Source organism: Mustela lutreola, chromosome 4, assembly GCF_030435805.1.
Source record: "Mustela lutreola isolate mMusLut2 chromosome 4, mMusLut2.pri, whole genome shotgun sequence".
NCBI lineage: Eukaryota > Metazoa > Chordata > Mammalia > Carnivora > Mustelidae > Mustela > Mustela lutreola.
In genome coordinates, this window is record NC_081293.1 from 133,480,264 (window position 1) to 133,495,223 (window position 14,960).

Consider the following 14,960-nt stretch of genomic DNA (forward strand, 5'->3'; position numbering starts at 1 on the left):
CTGACTGTGTACTGTCCTTATAGGGCACCTTTGCGAAGGAGTTCCAACAAGGGAAAGAAATGGAAAGAGAAGGAGAAAGAAGCCACTAGGTTCTCTCCGGGTAGCAGGTACGGGTGGGTGATCTCAACTTTCTGGCCCCCTCCTCGGTTAACCAAAATCAGCAGTCTGTGTCTATGAGCTGAAGTGATGCTACCTAGAGGTGAGAGGAAAGAGAAATTGCACAATGTATATTAGTCCTACCCCAGTTGTAGTCTACACTGGCGTTGGGTATATCCATTGGCTTAATTGCAGAATTATGGTCACGTGAACGATTTCAAAAAATGTGTATCCAAATGCGGCATAAATAGATCTGTGTGATATGTCAGTTAGTTATATTTCAGGGTCTTTGCCTGGCTACCCACGATACTAATGTCCTCTTTTTTGTGAAGTCTGAAAGGGTAATTTTACATCAAAGGACCTTATTGGTTTTTAGGACTGTTCTGTCCACATGTAGAAAGGACCATCATCTCTTGCTGGACTCAGCTGTTGGATCGATTTTTTTCAGGCCCTACCAGCTATTCTCACTGTTCAAGAAAGACTTCCCTATAAAAAAAAAAAAGGAGCTTTGTACTGCCTGTTGTCAAGTCTTCCCAACTGTGTTCGGAGATTCCGTAATTTTAAGTTTAGATTTGTATCGTGAGGCAGTAAAGCACGGAGCTTGACGGCCTGGGTTTGGATCAGAGCTCTCCCAGTTATTACCTCTCTCATCTTGGTCAAGTTCTTTAACCGGTTTGCTGCCATTTCCTCGTGTGAGTTCAGGATAAGTAACAGGATCTCCCTAGTAACTTCAGTGTGAGGATTAAGTTCATTTTCCTGAAAATTCAGATGGCACCTAGTAGGTAGGAGGTATTTAAAAATAATAATGAAGATACGGTTTGCTGTCATTATTACTTGCAAGTTACAGAGCAGATTTATAGATCCCCCTTTAGTCCCAGCTTGTAGGAAGGTCAGGAGGGCCGAGAATAACACCGTACTTTATGAAGAACCTCACCTTCATAGAATGTAATTGATTTGCCCACGATTACGCTGCAGGCGGTTGACATGACGGGGCTTGTGCCTCCTGTCTGGACATCTTTCCGACACAACCCCTCCCCTCCACTTGTTTATGCCTCGAATGATGCAGAAATCTCTTTACGAAATTTGGGGATCATCTCAACAGCAGTAGACTAAGGAAGAAACAATGCTGACAACGAAAGATCGTCAGATCTGTTGGGAACCATGGATCCATTTTATAGGCTGTCCACTGCTGTTTCTTTTTCTCCTTTTTCTGTTATGGTGGTGGTTTAATCCTGTACGACAGAGAAAGGGTAAAAAGCTCTGTTTATATTGAGGGCACCAGTCTTGGGAGAAATAAGTCCATGATCCGACTCAAAAGCAATTTAACTTTGTGTGGTTTTGAAGTGAGAAATAGAAAACAGTCTGCTGTGTGCCTTAAAATTAAGAATAGGAAATGATCGAGGATACTCAGGATAAAATACAAGAAAAAAAGTGGAACTGTGTCAGGGAGAGAGAGATGCCCAGATACACAACAGGAGAGGGGCTAGGACAGTTCTATAGTAAACACCGCCTTTATTTCGGTCCCTGCACTTCTGAGGCAGTCACTTCCTCAATCCTTGAGGCTCCGTGGGGAAAGGGATGGGAGCGAAGCATCCAGCGCTGTGGAGAAGGCTTGACTGGATTTCATCATAGTGGCCAGAGGGTATCACCTCCCTCTACAAATTCCAGGTCAAAGGCAAGCAAATCTTGATTCCTTTGGTGAGTGCACACCTTACTTGAGGCCAGCCCCAGGGAGTCACTACCACGAATTCCAGCTTTGGAACCAGCAGCCAGACGGCTCCATATTTTAAAAATCCTAACCCTGGAGTCTTTCTGCTTCACTGGTCACAAGTATTTATACATGTACCAGTGCTACAAAATAGTTGTCAACTGGAATCATAATTTTATAATTGTCTGTAATTACAGTAGAATTTTGACAGGCCTCACAGGAATTCATGTAATTGAAATAATAGAAGAACAAGGGAAAAAGAGGGAGGACTTTTTCTGTTTCACAAAATGATTTTTTGAGCTATCACAGTAGTTGGTTAACACTAATTCAATCTAATGACAGTCTCTGTTCTTCTGTATAGATTGACAATGGACCCAAAACCTTTTAAAACAGAAGTCAGAAAACAGAGTTACTACCCAGTAGTGACACAGGGCCCCCAAAGGTGGGTGCGCGACAAGCACCATCCGTGTCAGGGTCCCGCTTGCAGTTGTGGAGGACTGGGTGTAAACTCCTCACCTCTGTGAGGCTTTCTCAGAGAAGAGAGGGAATGATTTCACAGATTGTGTTAGTAATCTTATCTCTTGGCTTTTCATTATTAGGCTGTAAAAATCAGATGGGGTCATTCAATCAGTTAGAGCCAGAGGCTGCGGGACTTGAGAGGCAAGCGGAGAGGTTTGCCAAATTCAGTCTTGGCTTTTAGTTTTTTCCTTCCTCAAGAGTTAAGAGTTTATTGTATTCCTTGTGGAGACCTAATGACTCAAATGCATGACATGAAACATGAAACAAATAGATGAGGTTCAATAATTACAATAATAAATAAAACCTACAAAAAATATGGCTCGGTTCTAGCCTTTTCAGATATGTGCTCAGTGAACGCTCTGATTTAAACAGGCAGGATAGCAGGTCACAAAAGCAGGAAAGAGTTAGTGAGTTAGTTGTCAGAGCTTGTTGACAACAAAGAGTAAAATAAAATATCCTCATTTTAGAGCAAGTTGCCTCCAATGCCAGTGGAGTACCTACTTTGGAGCTCTGCAGAAGAAGCTCCTGGTTGAGTGGCTGAATGGAAAAATGTGTAAACAGTTATGTGTGTCTCAGAACAAGGCTAGATGGTGGCGTGTGGGAAGAAGACAGGAAGGGAGATGGCACTCCTTTCTGGAGGTGAATATGCATTCCCCTTAAAAGTGTGAACTGTGGGGAAAAAAACACTGTGCCAGAATCCAAGTATTCATCCTGACTTTGCCATAGGTAAGGCTCTGAATTTCTTGGACCTTGGTTTCCCACCAAAAAGTAATTAGATGGATTAACACTACCTGTTCTCTAACTCCCCATCTCTGTCTGTATTATCCAATAGGGTAGCCATATGAGATGTAGCATTTCATTGAGCACTAGAAATGTGGCTAGTCTATATTGAGATGTGTTGTAGGAGAAAATGCATGCAGGATTTCAAAGACTTAGTATGGAAAAAAAGAATGTGAAATAGCTTATTAAAAATGTTATAATACTGATTACATGTTGAAATAATAATACCTTGAATATTTTGGGTTAAATAAAATATAAATTAATTTTACCTCTTTTTTTATGTGGTTACCAGAAAATTATAATTTACATATACAGTTAATAAGATTTTTATTTATTTGACAGACAGATTGTAAGTAGGCAGAGAGTCAGGCAGAGAGAGAGAGAGAGAAGCAGGCTCCCTGCTGAGCAGAGAACCCGATGTGGCGCTTGATCCCAGAACCCTGAGATCATGACCTGAGCCGAAGACAGAGGCTTAACCCACTGAGCCACCCGGGCGCCCTGATCCCTATGATTCTATGAAAAACATCCTTTTTTGAGTTCTAACTCATTCTGTTGATCTATAAATTGGTATTTTCATGTTTGTTCTTCTTTTTTTTTTACTTTTTTTATTGAAATATAATTAATACAGACTATTAGTTTCAGGTATACAACATAGTGAGTTAGTAATTTCTATGTGTTACTCAGTGCTCATCACGATACATGTACTCTTGTTTATTTATTCTTTTTTGAACATATCTACTCCTCTGTGTTCCCAATATAATCTGTTTATACACAGAGATACAAGAGATATAACAATATAAATTACTGTAAAGGAAAATTGGGTAAGGCAAAAAAAGATAAAACAGAAAGTAACATTGGTACTTAAAATAGAACATCTTCAACAATACTGCCTGTGCGCCAGAAGAGAAAATCACCGCACCTCTGCCTAAACTTGACCCACAGAGGACCAAAGAGGAGCCAAATTTCTTTAAAAGCAAATGATTTTAAAAACAGGAAACAAAATGCAGTTGTAAATGGCCAGAGGAGAATGGTGAAATGATTTCATCCCGGCAAGTTTCAAAGCGAGAGTTTAAGGCCTGAACCGTGACAGTGAAAACTCAGTGAAGCCCCTACAGAGTGGTTAACTTTAACAATATCAGTTCTGCGGGTTCGCCCCTCACTTGATGGTTTTTCATGCCCAAATATGGCTTTCCTTAAAAACAGGGTTATTTGAGTTGTAAATTTAAAGTAATTTATTAAAGCCTCCAGTTTTAAAACCTACCTTTTTTTTGGTTTGTTTTAGTTCATCTTACAGATCTTGTTGTTTCATTTTATACATCTAGTAAAAATGTATAAAAAGAAAAGCAGTCACTTTTATTAGGGACCCTTGAATAGTCTTAGCTTAGCCTCAGTAGAGCAGACCTGTTCCCCCTGTAGTTGTCGGTCCTGTTCTTAGAGAACTGCGCTTATAAAGTTAACCTACTCAGTTTTCTTTTTAAGTACATCCAAGTGCTTGAAAGCTGACAAACTCTGACATTCCTAACAACATCAACACTCTTCCACTTGAAAAAAACTCTCGAAAATCTAGTAAATTAAAATGGTGACTATATAAACACCCAGAGCTTTTATCACTTTGGTTATTTTTCATCTTAAGCAATTAAACATATTAAAATAGAATCGATAGACAAACTTCTCTCTCAGATTCCTAATAATACAGATTTTCTTAACTCCTAAGCAACATATTTATTATTCCTAAACCTAATGTTTTTGTTTTGAAATATCAAATTTTTATTTGATTTTATTTGAAATATCAAATATTTATTTTATAATCATCTTGCTGTTTCATTTTAAACCTTCCCAGGATGGGGAGGATTCATTAAGGGAAGAGTTTCTCCATCTCAGGGAGGGGGCAAAAAATACCTTTTTCCTTCTACCCTCTTGGGTTTTCCAGCTGGAGTCCTATAAATTAGATTGGCAGATGACAGATTAATAAGGGAAAAGCATACAAATTGATTTTTGATTTGACGTAAGTTTTGTGTGGTGCAGGAGCCTTTATCAGGAAGTGAAGACCAAAGAAGTAGTTAAACCTGAGCACTTTAAAGCTAGGTTTGTTGAAGAGTGGAAAGTCTTGGAAAAAATGTTGAGAGGACAAAAGGGTATGAACAAAAGAGTAGTAAACAGTGGAAACTTAGCAAGGCCTGTTTGTTCCTAAAACCACTGTTCCTTCAGATTCCTCTTGTGTCCTTGCATCTACAGAGATAAGGATGTTCCTTTCCTCCAGGTGTAGGAAAGGCACCTCTCTCAGAAGATCTTATGATCTGCTTGAGGGTCAGTGGGGGAGGTCAAAGAACCCTTTGTATACTTGCCATTTCTCAAATTCCTTAAAATGTTTGCTTAAAATATGTGCTAGGCCAAGTTGCCTTATTCTGTGGTAGCATGTCCAGAACCCTGTCAGAAATTAAGGTTAGACACTACAGGGACCATCTCAGATGGGCTGTTGGTTATTAATGGGAGTTTTTAGACCATAACTGAAGGCAGAAGCAAAGTATGTCAGTGGTGGTTGGCCTGCACTGCAGATGGACACCTGCTTGTCCTAGCTGTGATCTGTCAGGGTCTCCAAGTGCCCTTAGAAGGGTCTGGCTTTACAACTACCGTCTCCTTAGTGGATGTGAGAACCTTACAGAATTACTTCATCTGAGGTGAATAAATGGAAGTCTGCAGCCCTCTGATTGCACCTAACTTCCCTTAATTAACCTCCTTAACTACCTGCTTAAATTCTATATTCTGCTTATACATTTTCTGTTCTGGCAGCTCCTGAACTCCTAATTATATCTTGATGACATTCAATTCTGTTCTGAATACCTCACACACCTTGTATTTGAAGTTAAGACAAAAAAAAAAAAAAAAATTACTATGGAATGTTTACCTGAGCAACTTAATTTTGGGGTGTTGACCCCAGAACAAACTGGTGTCAGGATGTATGTAATTGGGTTAACCGCTCTGTAGAGTTGTTAATTATAAACCATTTGAATGCCAGGAAACAGTGATTATCTCCACCTCATCTCCCCCACCCCCCCCCAACAATTTAATATGACAGAGACTTTATTTGAAGCCATTCTTTTTCCCGGTTCCTAACAATAAAACAAACCAGGGTTACATCAGTGACTTGTAATTCCATTTTCACCAAAAACAATAGTGAGACATTAGTGTACAAGTTAAAAAAAAAAAAAAGATGAATTACAGAACACATACCTATTTTGATCCTCTAGAAATTTTCAGATCCATTTCTACCAATCTTGATTTTTAAGGGCATTATTAAAGATCTCTATGGAGATCTTTACCATAACCTGCTCTCAGAGTCAACAAGTGCAATAGAGAGAAAAGGAGGAAAGGAAGGGAAGGGAGGGAAGCAGTAAGGAGAGAGGGAAGAATTTTACTTTATTCTTTTTTTTTTAAAGATTTTATTTATTTATTTGACAGACAGAGATCAGAAGTAGGCAGAGAGGCAGGCAGAGAGAGAGAGGAGGAACCAGGCTCCCTGCCGAGCGGAGAGCCCGATGCGGGGCTCAATCCCAGGACCCTGGGATCATGACCTGAGCCGAAGGCAGAGGCTTTAACCCAGTGAGCCACCCAGGCACCCCAAATTTTACATTATTCTTAACAGATTCTTCCATCAAATGGAAGAGACTATGAGTGATCAGTAATGGCATGATTGCTTCCAAGCTCTCTGTGCTCCTTTTGTAGGCCCAAGAGTTCAAGTTGTCCAAAAGGAAATTGGTATTTATTTTAGAAAGCGTGTCTGGTAAGCTGATGGATCTGTAATTATGAAGTAATGGAGAGTTTGCTTCTTTTAATGAATATACGCTAGGTCGAAGCAAATGGAAGCATCCTGACCAATTCAGGATAGTAGGAGACAGTTACTTCAGTTCATAGGGTTTTAGAGTCAAGGTTAAGATACTGCCTCATCAGGGACACAGCCAGACCTCCTGGAGACCTGGAAAATTCTCTTCTAAGGATTTCAGGACCTAATGGTTTGCAGTTGTGAGGACACTGGTTATTTCCTTAGAAGTGGGCTTTCTTTGCTTTCTATGTGATAATTCCTCCAGTCCTTCCATCATCTTGATAGAAAGCTGGAGAAGAAAGCCTCCGAATGTCCCCCAAAGCTGAGCCTCCATGATGTCACTCGTCATACTCACACTGTGGCCTCTGGTCCTGTGTTCAGTGCTGGATGCACAAGTCCTCATGGAATTATTAGTCTTGAATATTCTCCTGGCAGGAGGCTCTTACAAAAGAGTTTAATTATATGTGGTCATGAGCTTCTGTTTGAGATGTTCCATGATCAGAATTTGAACCCAAAGTCCTTTTCAAGTTAGGCATTAGGATGACAGTAGATGGGCAATAATATTCTTATTTCCCGTCTAATTAAAAAAAAGATAGGGATGGTGGTGATTGTCCCAAAAGTGTTTTACAAAGCTCACTTAGGAGCAGGACAAGAGAGTCATGCTGTCATTAATTATGGCCTGTTTACCAACTTTAAAACAATATCCATATATTTAAGCACTACTATACCTTTTTGAATCGTGGATGGAACTCAAAAAAAAAAAACTCCCATGCTCCTTTGAGTAACTGATTCAGAAATGTATAACCAAAGGGGGAAATAATCCTAGGTCCATTTTATCTCAAACATGCCCAGTTAGAAGACTGTGGGACTGCAGAAAAAATATTTTTATGGATCTGCACAGTTAGAGCTTTCTGAATATTTTTACTGGACTGGGGAACCTGAGCTTCTAAGTCAAGCCTTAGAAGCTAAAGTATGAATGGAAAGATAGCGAGAACTGCAGAGATTAACCTCCCATGAGGTGTGTGGTTTCATATTCAAGGAGTGGGCTGGGGCGAGGAGATGAGATCCAGCTTCATGGAGACATTCCCAGACTTGTTAGGCTGGAGACGCTCGTCTTATCTCCCCCTAAGACATGTGTTACTTTCTGAAGGGTAAGAACCGAAGATCCTTCCTTAGTTGAGTTTGTTTACATGAAGGAGATAAGATGTCTCTCCCTTTCCCAGAAGGGAGGTGGGGACAGCACTGCTGTCCCTGTCCTATCTTATCATCCAGATGGGTATTTTTTAAGATTTCCTCACCAACAGTGTAGACCAAGTAGAGGATGACAGCTGCCTTTCATTCTGTCACTCTGGAGAGAAGAAAGTAGGGCATGGGGACCCAGCACAATAATTTTCTGTAAATAGTCACCTCTTCTCCAGGAACCTCATATTTGCATTCAGGAAATTAGAAATAAGTGTAGATACTAAAAACTTCAAGAGTCAACTCAGACATTTGTTAACATACAGATTCCAGGCAAACTCCTCCCTTCCAAAGGTCTCCCAGAGTCTAATTCAGTAAGTCTAGGCGTCCAAGAATCTGTATTCGAGCAGCTGCCCCAGGTGATTCCTGTCAGGCTTGTTTGGGAAACACCACACTGGTCTACGACCCAGGAATGGAAACCGCTTCTTCCAGAAGACCAGTCTGTCTCTGCTGCCATGGTTTCTTAAGTTCGGTTATTGTACCCAATCCCTACCCCGTCTTTTAACAGCAAGTAAGTAGACTTCAGGATACAGAGTTTTTTTGGTTTAAACTTTAGGATGAGACTGAAGGTTGACACATCTCTCATTGGGCTTTCTCCATTATCCTTACAGTCCCTTTTATTGTTTTGGTGTTTTTTTTTTGTTTTTTTTTTGTTTTTTTTTAAGGAATTCGCCATTATAACCATCAGATATTCTGGAATCTTTAAGTGAGCAATGATGATAGTCACCCAGCTTATGATCTCAGTGTTCTACCAAAACCTCATTGGCATCTTTGTTCTCTTTAGTCACTATTTTTATAATCTCTTTACCTTTGTAAATTAACAAGATGTTTTCACATTTACTGTTCCCTTTGAGTCTCACAATAACTTTGGAAAGAACAGGAACTATTGGGAGCTGCACTGTTTATGTAAATTTGAAATCTATTTTGAAATATTTGAAGTAAAAAGTATTTCAAAGTATTTGGAGTGAGATGTGAGAAGACCAAAGTCCTGTATGCGCATGGGTCATGTGCTGTCTAGCTGTGGTGTGGAGGCACTTTTCACTGAAAGGGAATCTCTGTTGTCGTGACATCAACACGCAACAAATAATAGGCACATGTCAAACTCATTTGGACAGATTGAGGGTTGACCTCTTCCCGGATGCACAGAAACTACCACCCATTCCTGCCTCGGCTCTTGATAATTCCTTTTCTCTAACCAGAAGAAAAATACAAACACACAAGTATACACAGACATAAAAATATCTGTTTTCAAACTGTGTTTCTCAAATACCTTTGAATCCTTTAAATGTTAAACAATAACCTTTGGCCTTTATACTTTCACAGTTTGCCGGGTACTTTCACACGTATTACCTCATTTAATTCTTAACAACCACATAGGAGCTACATAAAATATCCACCTTTTACAGAGGAGAAATAGAGGCTGAGAGAAAGCCCAAGGCCCCATACTCAAGAGGTGACAGATCCTGGGCCTCCAAATAGAGTGTTAAGACTTGCGGTCTGGTTTCCTCCTAAGGGGTGTGAGGGCGATCGGCTGTGACATCTGTCATTCTATCGATGCCTGAGTCGATTCGGCTAATGTGGCTGGCTAGCACTCCAATTGTGATGAAAAACCAATAAGGCGTGTGTTCTGCTTAAACTTTCATAAGCCCTAAAATTTCCAAATTATTTAAATACATCTTCTAAAATCCTAGACTCTTGGAAGCATGAGTTCAGAGAAGGCAAGGAAAGAATGCTGGCTGAGAGCTAATGTCACTGGCGGTGAGGCACTGCTCGGTCACCCAAATAAGGGGAATGACGTGATGGTTAACCTAATAGCAGTTCCAGAAAGACGGTGCCCTGTGACTTCAGTTCAGCCACATCCACTTAATAGAAACAATAAGAATTCACTGTGGCAATAGCAATATGAAAATGTTGACCATTGTTCTAGAATCCATCGATACAAAAAAGATAGCTACTAAGATTAATGTCCTCGTCAAAATTGCAAAATTGTTCCTCTCCCATGTAGAACAATTTGTCAAACTGCTACTTTGAACTTTATTCGTACTCCCTTCAGGATTCCCTTCAACGAGTGTCACACCTGTCCTTCCTTTGTCTGACATACGCATTTTTTCCCGTAACACAGGATCTTCAGAAGCAGGCTGGAACACTGGAAACCCAAGCCGTCCCCCGCACCTCAGGCCTCCACCCGCTCGCCGTGCATCCCTTTCTCGTGGTTTAATGAGAGCCGAAAAGGATCCTATTCCTTCAGGGACCTGCCTTCACCTACACGTCCCCTTCAGCCTTCTCCTGAAACTCTAATTTCAGATAAAAAGGGGTCCAAGGTAGAAAACACATGGATTTAAAAAGCAAACAAGAAAACCCCAAATCCTTCCTCCTCTCCAGTCTTTGGAAAGGATTCTCAACTTGTGTGTTTGCTCTGGACCTGAGAAACCAATGTGATAACCCTCCAGTAAACCATGCATGGTATTTCTTGTGTGGGGGAAAAGGAAAGCCTCGTTTAACCATCACCTTCCTTAATGCTGTTCCATTCTAGATTGTATGTTAATCTTTGATTTGCCTGTCTTTTCACATATTGCTATTAAATCTCAGTTTGACAGTTAAGCCATGCTGGGAAAGATGCATTTGAATCATGGAACAGCATGATAGATCTGTTTACCAAGCGTTCCACTTTAAATTACATTACAAGACTATTTTTACTGTGCTCTTCAAGATTTACTGGAAAACAAATAAATTTGGGACTGAATATGTGTTCAATATATCTAAGTGAAACTCTTTAAAACAAACCAGTGCTGACATAGCACCCTTACTTATCTCTTCTTTTTAAATCAAACTTCTACCTTGAAAAACTTATAATCTCATCACTAAAGTTCTCTAACTTGAGCAGAAATAGAAAATATAATTGCACGGGTGTTGTTTGTTTTTAAACACATGATGGTTATTTCCAGCATGACGCTGCAAACCTTATCTAACATTTTATTGGAACACATACAGTGGCTAACTTTCACATGTTGTTTGGTCTCCTTTTATCTGTGTTCGCTTTTTTTTCTCAAGCAGAAATGTGTGATTAATGTGACTTGAATTTAACTCTTTTCTTGAGGTCAGCAGCTTACAAGGTCTTGACAGGGCTGTGGGTTGTGTGTCTGTTGACATATCAAATAGTAATGTGTTGTGTTCAATGCTCTCCTGCTTACATGTTCTCCTAGCCTAGCTCCGTGAGCTCGGATTTAGTCTCCATGTCGGAAGTTTGAGCAAAACTTGGGGTTTTTTTGGAACTGAATTCTGCAGCCTCTGGCACGGTAGTTATTTTTGACAACTGACAGAACCCAGTAGCCAGGGAGCCTAATGGAAAACTAACAGGCCAGTTCCTAAGGAAGCAGAATATGGAACAAGATGGTGTTAGCCAAGGGCTTAGAGTTCCTCGGAAGCCAGTCATTCTAGAATTACTAGCAAAAGAAGTTTTGGCACTACTAGACCACTTGGATCTTGAAACATTTTTGGTATTGGAGCTGAGAAATCTAAACGTAGTTTGAATAATTCCACCATTAGCTTGTTCTGGAGGGACTCCAGATTGGTTTAAAAAATATTTTCACAAGTGCAGCCATGTGGTCATTCTGAATTTACTTGACTTGAGTAGCCACTGAACATTTTGATGAAGTTCTGGGGAAGTTGTTTTTTTCTTTTCTTTTCTTTTTTTTACACCCCACCCCCCCAATTCCACCGGCCCCAGGTGATTATTGGGAGAGTGTATCTGTTCTGCAGCCTCTTTGGAGCTCTGCAGGTGCCGTGGGAGAGTCGTATTTTAGCATGTAACTACGAGTATATTGTCAGACTCTGACCTCCCCCAGAACTCATCATCTTGAAGGTTATATCCAGGGGACAATTTGCCTTTTCTCAGTATTTATCATGGCAAGCGATCCTTCCCAGGGGGTGCTCGAGCTACCTTTCTAATATGGATGGCCATCTGTTCCTAATAACTCAGGCTCTCCACACCATCTTGTATTTTTACTTGTACTGTTACTCATCGTGAGTAGGGTCAAAGAAGATAGGCTTATTAATGTTACTCCTCTGAGCAGTTGCAGAGGATAATGAAGCCTGTATCCTTGAAGAGGGATTGAAGAATGATTGCTCCAAAAACACCTATCCTTTCCTCTGATGGAGAAAGCGCCCAGAATTCCCCATCAGTTGCAAAAGGCACGGTACCTTCCACCACCGCCGCTTGAAGGTCATCACCAAACCAAATGTGAATTTCTCCGAAGATGACTTAAAGAGAACCTTTGTAGGACTTGCAGATGCACCTACCACTGGTTCTCTCACTGTGCCCACTTAACCCTGAGCTTCATTTACTTTCACAGAATTTTACCTTCAACGATGACTTCAGTCCCAGCAGTACCAGTTCAGCAGACCTCAGTGGCCTGGGAGCGGAACCCAAAACAGCGGGGCTCTCTCAGTCCTTAGCGCTGTCGTCAGATGAGGTACGCTCGGGGCGCTCACGCAGACCCACCTTCTCAGATCGTCCGTTGTACCCGTCACCAATCCCCGAGAAAACGTAGATTTTGCGTGTGAATCATGGGGACCATGTTTTCTTGTTTGATGTGAAATCTTCACGATTTCTCTCTCAATATGAAGGCAAAGTATTATTTCTGAGTCCATTGAAAGCTCTCCAGGGACCTCCTCTGCATTACTCTGACTTTACTGAGAGGACTTTGAGCAAGGGGGTGGGTGTGGGAGGCTTGGCACAGAGAGCAAGAATAGGGAGTGGCTCAGACTGTCCGTTCCCTCTCTCCCTCACCCCCCAACCATCACCCTTACCCCCTACCCCTACCCCCACTATCACCCCCACCCCAAGTTGAGCATCGCCCCTGATTGACAACCACTGCAGTGGAGAGGGGAGAAAAACCGATTTGGAAGCCAGAGTCAAGTTAGCATTGCCAAGAATTCCCAGAAGATCAGTGTGTTTCCAGAGAAACAGGAAATTACATGACTGATGGACTTAGTGTTTCAAGAGATGAGGAGAGGACAGAAATGCCACTATGGAGGGTGGGGGCGGGAGGAGGAGAGGCCGTGTAAATAAAAAGATACCATTGCTCCACATATTTGCTCAAAGTTACTTCTTTCTAACATGATTTTTGTTTTATAAAACTTTTCGTCTCCTAAATTTTTCTGCCCGTCCTCTTGAGATTTTAATTTTAAATCTTTGTACTGTGTATGTTGTGTCTCATAGTTCTGTAACACTTTTCTTTTTGATTCCTTTGTTGCTCCCTCACTCAGAGCCTGGATATGATAGATGACGAGGTGAGCTATCAGTGGGCTGCGTGTGGTGGCTTCTGTGGTATTGTTTGAACCTCCTCTTCTCTCTCCGCAAAATGATTTGAAACCTAAACAGTACAAGACCACTTGTGTCTGTCCCAGAGGGTTTCCGTGCGTGAAATCATTTTGCTCTCTGCCCTCGTCTGTCCCTAAGTTGGAGTGATGTTTCTGAGGCAAGAGGATCACCAGGTTCTACCCTCGGAGCCCCTCGGTCGATCCCCCCCATCACCACTACCTTGACACGGTCCATTCTGTTCCACCCCCTCTGCCTTCATCTCGGCTTCCCCATCCCCTCGTCAGTGTTCCCTGAGGTGACTCCTGTCTCTCCTCCCAAACCTGTCATCGCCTTCATCGTCTCTCAGCTTAGAGGTTCTAGGAACCAAGCTGCCCTCTGTGCTGTCCAAAGTGGTGCTGTGCCCTGGGCGGAGCCAGAGATTTGGAATGAACCACAGACCATTGAGCTCTCCCGGTCCCCTGCTCCGTGCTCCGGGCTAAGCCGCACGTGACTCGTTTATTACGAGGACATTACCTGCCCCGCCTTCCTCACGGGTTTGCTTGCTGCTCGAATGAAACCCTGGCTGTGAAATTTCCCCTCACAATGCTTGAGGACTTAAGCCTTTCCTCTTTGGAGGGGAAGCTACCTCACGATTTCTACATGTATTTTTATAGACCTCTAACGTCTTCTCTGAGGCTGCACGCAGAGTGGTGCATTGCATATAGAGATGAATGAAATACTTGCTTTCCGCATCTCATACTCTTTCCAAAGTGTTCTAATGTAAAGGCTTGCAACATTGGAGTGTATTTTCCAGTAGTAAACATCCTACGTTAATAATGCTGCTTTATCTGGGGGAATTTTTCAAATTTCCAAATACCTAAAAAAATATATAGGTGATAACTATGCATGTGTGATACACACACAACTACAACCATTAACTTATTATTCATTTGATGGCGTAAAGATAAATGTGGCTCTAGTAGGCAAGAAATTCCTTTTGATAGCATAATAGGCCGTGGCGAGCCGTAGCTTTTTGGTCCTTTAACAACCCTGCATAACATTCCTACCTCAGATCCTTGATGATGGACAGTCTCCCAAACACAGTCAGTGTCAGAGTCGGGCGGTCCATGAATGGAGCGTGCAGCAGGTTTCCCACTGGCTAATGAGCCTAAACCTGGAGCAGTATGTATCTGAATTCAGTGCCCAAAACGTCACTGGCGAGCAACTCCTGCAGTTGGATGGAAATAAACTGAAGGTAAAGAATTCTGTCTCTGTGTGAGGTTACCAGGTGTCAGTTGTGTCGCTCATGGTACCTGAAGTGTTTCCATGAGACAAGAGTGTTCTGTCTGTCTGAGAGGGAATTCTCATCAATGGTCGGCAGAAAGGACATTGCATTGTTTCTGAGCAGTAAACAAAGTTTCGGAAAGTCGTCAGAGATTCCGAATCAAACAGGACGCTGCCGAGTAGGAGAGCTAGGGGCTCACTCCATTGCTTCT

At 41.6% G+C, this 14,960-nt stretch overlaps 1 protein-coding gene across 11 annotated transcripts in view; it reads left to right on the forward strand.

The window, feature by feature from the left end:
• Nucleotides 1-14,960, forward strand: part of PPP1R9A (protein phosphatase 1 regulatory subunit 9A) — a 304,701-nt gene that overhangs the window by 282,296 nt on the left and 7,445 nt on the right. For 5 of the 11 annotated variants that reach the window (XM_059171151.1, XM_059171155.1, XM_059171156.1 and 2 more), the window contains 5 exons: nt 24-107; nt 10,285-10,483; nt 12,515-12,634; nt 13,431-13,454; nt 14,537-14,719. In XM_059171151.1, coding sequence (XP_059027134.1) covers nt 24-107; nt 10,285-10,483; nt 12,515-12,634; nt 13,431-13,454; nt 14,537-14,719 — 610 coding nt within the window. The remainder of the gene's footprint in view (nt 1-23; nt 108-10,284; nt 10,484-12,514; nt 12,635-13,430; nt 13,455-14,536; nt 14,720-14,960) is intronic. The other 6 variants (XM_059171154.1, XM_059171158.1, XM_059171159.1 and 3 more) reach the window with 3 other exon arrangements.